The 6,779-nt window shown below is 41.4% G+C and overlaps 1 protein-coding gene across 1 annotated transcript; it reads left to right on the top strand.

Annotated features, from left to right (window-relative positions):
- The first annotated feature begins 321 nt into the window (after window positions 1-321).
- On the top strand, window positions 322-1,014 carry LOC111956943 (transmembrane protein 125-like). The gene has a single exon (XM_023977656.1). The coding sequence runs from the start codon at window positions 322-324 to the stop codon at window positions 1,012-1,014; it is 693 nt and encodes a 230-aa protein (XP_023833424.1).
- Window positions 1,015-6,779: the final 5,765 nt, after the last annotated feature.

The following is a 6,779-nucleotide window of genomic DNA, read 5'->3' as shown; positions in this document are numbered from 1 at the left end:
ACCATCACGTGCACATTTCAGCACAACTCCAATAACAATCTCTGGAGAACTACTGTAGTATACACTGCGTCCCTCGAGAACTTTGCATTGCTAATATAAACAATAGATGTTGATGAGGCAACTAGCACAAAAGATAACAAGTAGAATGTGATAAGATTTGCATGACATCTTTAACCATTGATATAGTTCACAACATAGCTCAATGCTAGTTACACAAGCATAGAATTTGAATATGACATTTAACCCAAACTGCTCTTAACCCCCTCAGGTATCTATTGTGAGCTGGCTGGATTAACCTCGAGGGGGGCTCCCCTAGTTGCCATGGCTGAGATGGAGGAGTTCTCCCCCATGTCCCCGCGGCGCACCCCACGCCGGACCCCCCGTGTGCTGCGCCTGGACCCGGCCCTGCTCCAGCGGCGCGTGTTGGAGGACCAGGTGGAACTGTGGTGGTTCCGCGAGCCGCGGCGCTCCCTGCTCTGCTACTGCATCTCAGTGAGCCTCGTCCTGGGCTTGGGYCTGGGCGGCGTAGGCCTCCTCTCCACCACCACCAGCCTGTCCGGGGAGTGGCGCCTAGGAGTGGGCACCATGCTCTGCCTCCTAGCTCTGGCTGTCCTCCTKAAACAGCTCCTAAGCTCCGCCGTCCAGGATATGAATTGCGTTCGCAGCCGGAGGCGGATAGAGTTAATGAAGAGCGGTGGACGGGCGGACCCGGTGGTCATCCTTTTCACCGGGATGGCTTTGGCACTCTGCGGAGGGGTCCTACTCTACATGTCGCTGGCCAGCGGGCACCATGGGCCCGGGCAGCGCCACAGGGATATGTTCCTGTCCGGGGTGGTGCTACTGTGGGTAGGGGGCACCACCGGGTTGGCGGTGGCTGGGTACTTGCTGGTAGTGCACCTCCAGCAGAGGAGAGAGAGGAGGATGTTGCAGAGGCGGAGGAGGGGAGGGAGAGGGTTGCGGGACAGGGCAGTCAGGGTGTTTACAGTCTCCTCTAGTAGAACTAGCCTCATCTGAGAGAGCAGACCTGGGTCTTGTTCATTAGGCACCACACGGSGTTGCCCTAATGAACACTACCCTTGGTTCAAATAGTATTTGTATTTCTTTAAAATACTTGAGCTGTGCTTGATTGAGCTTGCCTGGCYCAATGGGACCAGAGCCATAAATACTGTATACATCCCAGGTCTGTTGAAGAGGAGAGGGAAACAAGTGAGGAGAGGAGAGCAGGAGGTGAAAAGAGGAGGGGAGAGGGAGGCAAGTTAGGAAAGGAGAGACAAGACGAGACTAGGGGACTTAATAGATGAAGGGACTTGAGGGGAGGGAAAGATAGGAAAGGGGTATCACCACTCACTCTCCCGGGTCTGTAACAGAGTCCTGTGTTTGTTGCTGGCACTGTGACTGCGTCATCCTGTTGACTAATGCCCATTGCAGACCATGCCCACTATGCCAACTATGCCATTCACCACTGCTGTGTTGTGGGAACCAGGCTGTGCAGGGTGACACCAGCCTCACGGACCCCCAGGACCCTCTGTCAGACTGGCCATTGTTTCTGTCAGTGCAGAATGAGTGCTACACTGCCATCGTCACAAACAAMCCACTCGCATGGGGGAGACCCGACRAAGTCACATTGTTCTAGTTCCTCTATGTTGTTTTGACTCACTTGTCCTATTTGATGTTGCTATATTGATCCACATTTGGTAGTCTAATCYGTGCTTAACTTGTAAATCGGAAGGTGCAGGAACAACATTTTTGCATGAAATCGGGTGACCTGGGGAGCTCAGAGGTACTGGAAAACATGACAAAATAGATGCACCTTTATAATAAAGCATAACGTGCATATCGTCGCATTCACCTAGTGGCATAGAGTTTACAGAAGTTTGCGCTTACAGAAGTTGCACACATGGGCAGTGGTGGAAAAAGTACCCAGTTGTCATACTTGAGTAAAAGTAAAGATACCTTTAATGGAAAATGACTCAAGTAAAAGTGAAAGTCACCCAGTAAAATACTACTTGAGTAAAAGTCTAAAAGTATTTGGTTTTCAATATACTTAAGTATCAAAAGTATATTTAATTGCTAAAATATACTTAAGTATCAAAAGTACAAATCATTTAAAGTTCCTTATATTAAGCAAATCAAATGGCACCATTTTTTTTTTTTTTTTTTAATTAACGGATAGCCAGGGGCACACTCCAACACTCAGACATAATTTTCTTTCGGAATGTAGTGAAGTAAAAGTTGTCCAAAATGTAAATAGTAAAGTAAAGTACAGATACCCCCCAAAAAACGACTTAAGTAGAACCCTTAGTAGCCTAGGTTCTGGSGAAAAATGTGCCCTTTTATAAACGCATTTCATGCAACTCTACGTACTTTTACGACTGCAGACTTTGGAAGAATCTTTTTTAATACCACACAAATGAGTGAAATGACAGGCTAGTTTGACACTGACAAACTGAGAATCTGAATTCATTTAAAACGACCTAGTCTTGATTCCATCAATAGCCTAGGCCTAGATGTGTGGAGACACATATTGTACAATATGAGGAAGAAATTACAGTCCTAAAAAAGCTTTCCAGTTTCACTGACTCACCCAATGATGTGGAGCGCACTCGTGGCAAAAGCCTATCTCTTTCTTGTTATACTTTGTAAAACATTGTAAAACAATGCTGTTCGCTCAATAGGCCTATTTGGAAGTTGATCAAATATTTTGGTAGCCTACAGACAGATTATTCTTCTCTTTTAAATGGAGGAGTATTCTGAATTATTTCATGTATATCTGTACAGACAGCAGTAATTCTATAACTTTGGCAAATGTATTTCAATTTATCAGGGGTGCTGACTCCGTAAGGAAAAATTGGCATATTAAAAAATTGTACAAACAAATGTGATGAAGTGCAATGCTGGAAAAATAAYAGTTGCAGGATCATGTCTTTCAGAGCAGAGAGAGGGAGAGAGATCATAGAAAGTGACTCTCATTCTAGTTCTGTGAGAGACAAGTGCTTCTCTCTCTCACCACAGCAACTACCATTTGTTGGTCTCAAAAGGCTACAGTGTTGCGCAAACCTAAATCAACTTTTTATTAGGGGGCAGGAAAATGAATGACAAGGCAACTCAAATGAACTTTGATCGCTTTTATTTACATTTMTACATTGCAAACAGTGAAAGTTATTTGTCGAAGCCACAAGCGGTACCGGATCCTACCAAATAGGTTCCGGAACGAAACAGTCCAAAAATTAGAGGTACCGGATCCTGTTCAAATTAAGCACTGGTAGTCTTTCTAATGAACAGTTATGTGTAAAATATAAGACCAAATGTAGGGATGGTTGCAATGTCCATATGAGGAAAGTCTCAGCAGCACTTGTTCTAAGCTGTCCTAATATGGACACCGCACATTTATTTTGTATGTACTGTATCAGATGAARATCAACATTTTTACGAATATGATGATATGGACTCAACATCTACAGGTCAATCTGTCTGTATAGATTGTATATTCTACTGTTTTTAACTAAATGCTGAGAAGAAAGTGACAGTGTATATAAACCTGAGAACTGTAAACGATCGATGAGAACAAACTAAGGTTAATCTTTTCTCCATGAGACTTATTGTCTTAATACTTCATCAATGATGATATAGTGGCAAAGAAAATGACTGAAAGATATTTRTTTTGTACAAGAGCCACAGTTCAATAATTTATTTACCAAGTAGATTATAGTAAATGTATCAATATCAATGGTTACATACAAGTGTTGTTCATTTTTATGGCTTGATAAAACAACATCATTTGAGCATAGTTTTTAATGGATCTCGCATCTTGAACATAATACAATTTTTACATTGTACACAAAGTGCCTTCAAAAAGTATTTATACCCCTTGCTAATTTCACATTTTGATTAATTACAGCCTGAATTCAAAATGGATTACCTTGATAAATTGTCTCACCGATCAAGACACAATACCCCATAATAACAAAGTGAAAAGATGCTTTTAGAAAAGTTTGCCCATTTATTGAAAATAAAATACAGAAATATCTCATTTACATAAGTATTCACACCCTGAGTCAATACATGTTAGAATGACATTTGGAAGTGATTACAGCTCTGAGTCTTACTGGGTAAGTCTCGAAGAGTTTTTCAAACCTGAATTGTACATATTTGCCCATTTATTCTTTTCAAGCTCTGACAAATTGGTTGTTGATCATTACTAGACAACCATTTTCAAGTCTTGCCATATATTTTCAAGCAGATTTAAGTCAAAACTGGAACTCGGCCACTCAGGAACATTCACTGTCTTCTTGGTAAGCAACTCCAGTGCAGATTTAGCCTTGTGTTTTAGGTTATTGTCCTGCTGAAAGGTCATCTCCCAGTGACTGGCTGAAAGCAGACTGAACCAGGGATTCCTCTAGGATTTTGCCTGTGCTTACAGTTGGAGTCAGAAGTTTACATACACCTTAGCCAAATACATTTAAATCAGTTTTTCATAATTCCTGACATTTAATCCTAGTAAAAATTCCCTGTCTTAGGTCAGTTAAGATCACCACTTTATTTTAAGAATGTGAAATGTCAGAATAGTAGAGAGAATGTTTATTTCAGCTTGTATTTTTTCATCACATTCCAGTGGGTCAGAAGTTTACATACACTCAATTATTATTTGCTAGCACTGCCTTTAAATTGTTTAACTTGGGTCAAATGTTTCGGGTAGCCTTCCACAATCTTCCCACAATAAGTTGGGTGAATTTTGGCCCATTCCTCTGACAGCTGGTGTAACTGAGTCCGGTTTGTAGGCCTCCTTGCTCGACACACTTTTTCAGTTCTGCCCACAAATGTTCTATGGGATTGAGGTCAGGGCTTTGTGATGGCCACTCCAATACCTTGACTTTGTTGTCCTTAAGTCATTTTGCCACAACTTTGGAAGTATGCTTGGGGTCATTGTCCATTTGGAAGACCCATTTGCGACCAAGCTTTAACTTCCTGACTGATGTCTGGAGATGTTGCTTCAATATATCCACATAATTTTCCTTTCTCATGAAGCCATCTATTTTGTGAAGTGCACCAGTCCCTCCTGCAGCAAAGCACCCCCACAACATGATGCTGCCACCCCCGTGCGTCACGGTTGGGATCGTGTTCTTCGGCTTGCAAGCACCACATGTTTTCCTCCAAACAAAACGATGGTCATTATGGCCAAACAGTTATATTTTTGTTTCATCAGACCAGAGGACATTTCCCCCGAAAAATACGATCTTTGTCCCCATGTGGAGTTGCAAACCGTAGTCTGGCTTTTTTATGGCGGTTTTGGAGTAGTGGCTTCTTCCTTGCTGACCGTCCTTTCAGGTTATGTCGATATAGGACTCGTTTTACTGTGGATATAGATACTTTTGTWCCTGTTTCCTCCAGCATCTTCACAAGGTCCTTTGCTGTTGTTCTGGGATTGATTTGCACTTTTCACACCAAAGTACGTTCATCACTAGGAGACAGAACTCGTCTCCTTCCTGAGCGGTATGATGGCTGCGTGGTTCCATGGTGTTTATACTTGTGTACTATTGTTTGTACAGATGAACGTGGTACCTTCAGGCATTTGGAAATTGCTCACAAGGATGAACCAGACTTGTGGAGGTCTACAGTTTATTTTTTTAGGTCTTGGCTGATTTATTTTGATTTTCCCATGATGTCAAGCAAAGAGGCACTGCGTTTGAAGGTAAGCCTCGAAATACATCCACAGATACACCTCCAATTGACTCAAATTATGTCAATCAGGCTATCAGAAGCTTCTAAAGCCATGACATCATTTTCTGGAATTTTCCAAGCTGTTTAAAGGCACAGTCAACTTAGTGTATGTAAACTTCTGACCCACTGGAATTGTGATACAGTGAATTATAAGTGAAATAATTGGTCCGTAAACAATTGTTGGAAAATGTACTTGTGTTATGCACAAAGTAGATGTCCTAAACAACTTGCCAAAACTATAGTTTGTTAACGAGAAATTTGTGGAGTGGTTGAAAAACTGAAGTTTTAATGACTCCAACCTAAGTGTATGTAAACTTCCGACTTCAACTGTAGCTCCATTCCGTTTCTTTTTTATCCTGAAAAACTCCCCAGTCCGTAACGATTACAAGCATACCCATAACATGATGCAGCCACCACTATGCTTGAAAATATGGAGAGTGGTACTCAGTAATGCATTGTATTGGATTTGCCCCAAACATAACTCTTTGTTTATACAGGACAAAAAGTGAATTGCTTTGCCACATTTTTTGCAGTATTACTTTAGTGCCTTGTTGCAAACATGAAGCATGTTTTGGAATATTTTTTTCTTTGCAGGCTTCCTTCTTTTCACTCTTTGTCAATTAGGTTAGCATTGTGTATTAACTACAATGTTGTTGATCCATCCTCAGTTTTCTCCTATCATAGCCATTAAACTCAATAACTGTTTTAAATTCACCATTGGCCTCATGGTGAAATCCTTGAGCGGTTTCCTTCCTCTCCGGCAACTGAGTTAGGAAGAACACCTGTATCTTTGTAGTGACTGGGTGTATTGATACACCATCCAAACTGTAATTAATAACTTCACCATGCTCAAAGGGATATTCAATGTCTGCTTTGTATTATGGTACTTGTTAAGCACATTTTTACTCCTGAACGTATTTAGGCTTGCCATAATAAACGGGTTGAATACTTATTGACCCAGGACATTTCAGCCTTTAATTTTTTTATAATTTGAAAAACATTTTGAAAAACATAATTCCACTTTGACATTATGGGGTATTGTGTGTAGTGACAAATAAATA

Source organism: Salvelinus sp. IW2-2015, linkage group LG32 (assembly GCF_002910315.2).
Source record: "Salvelinus sp. IW2-2015 linkage group LG32, ASM291031v2, whole genome shotgun sequence".
Taxonomy (NCBI): Eukaryota; Metazoa; Chordata; class Actinopteri; order Salmoniformes; family Salmonidae; genus Salvelinus; species Salvelinus sp. IW2-2015.
Note: the sequence above shows the minus strand (reverse complement) of the source record. Positions and strands in the feature narration are given on the sequence as shown.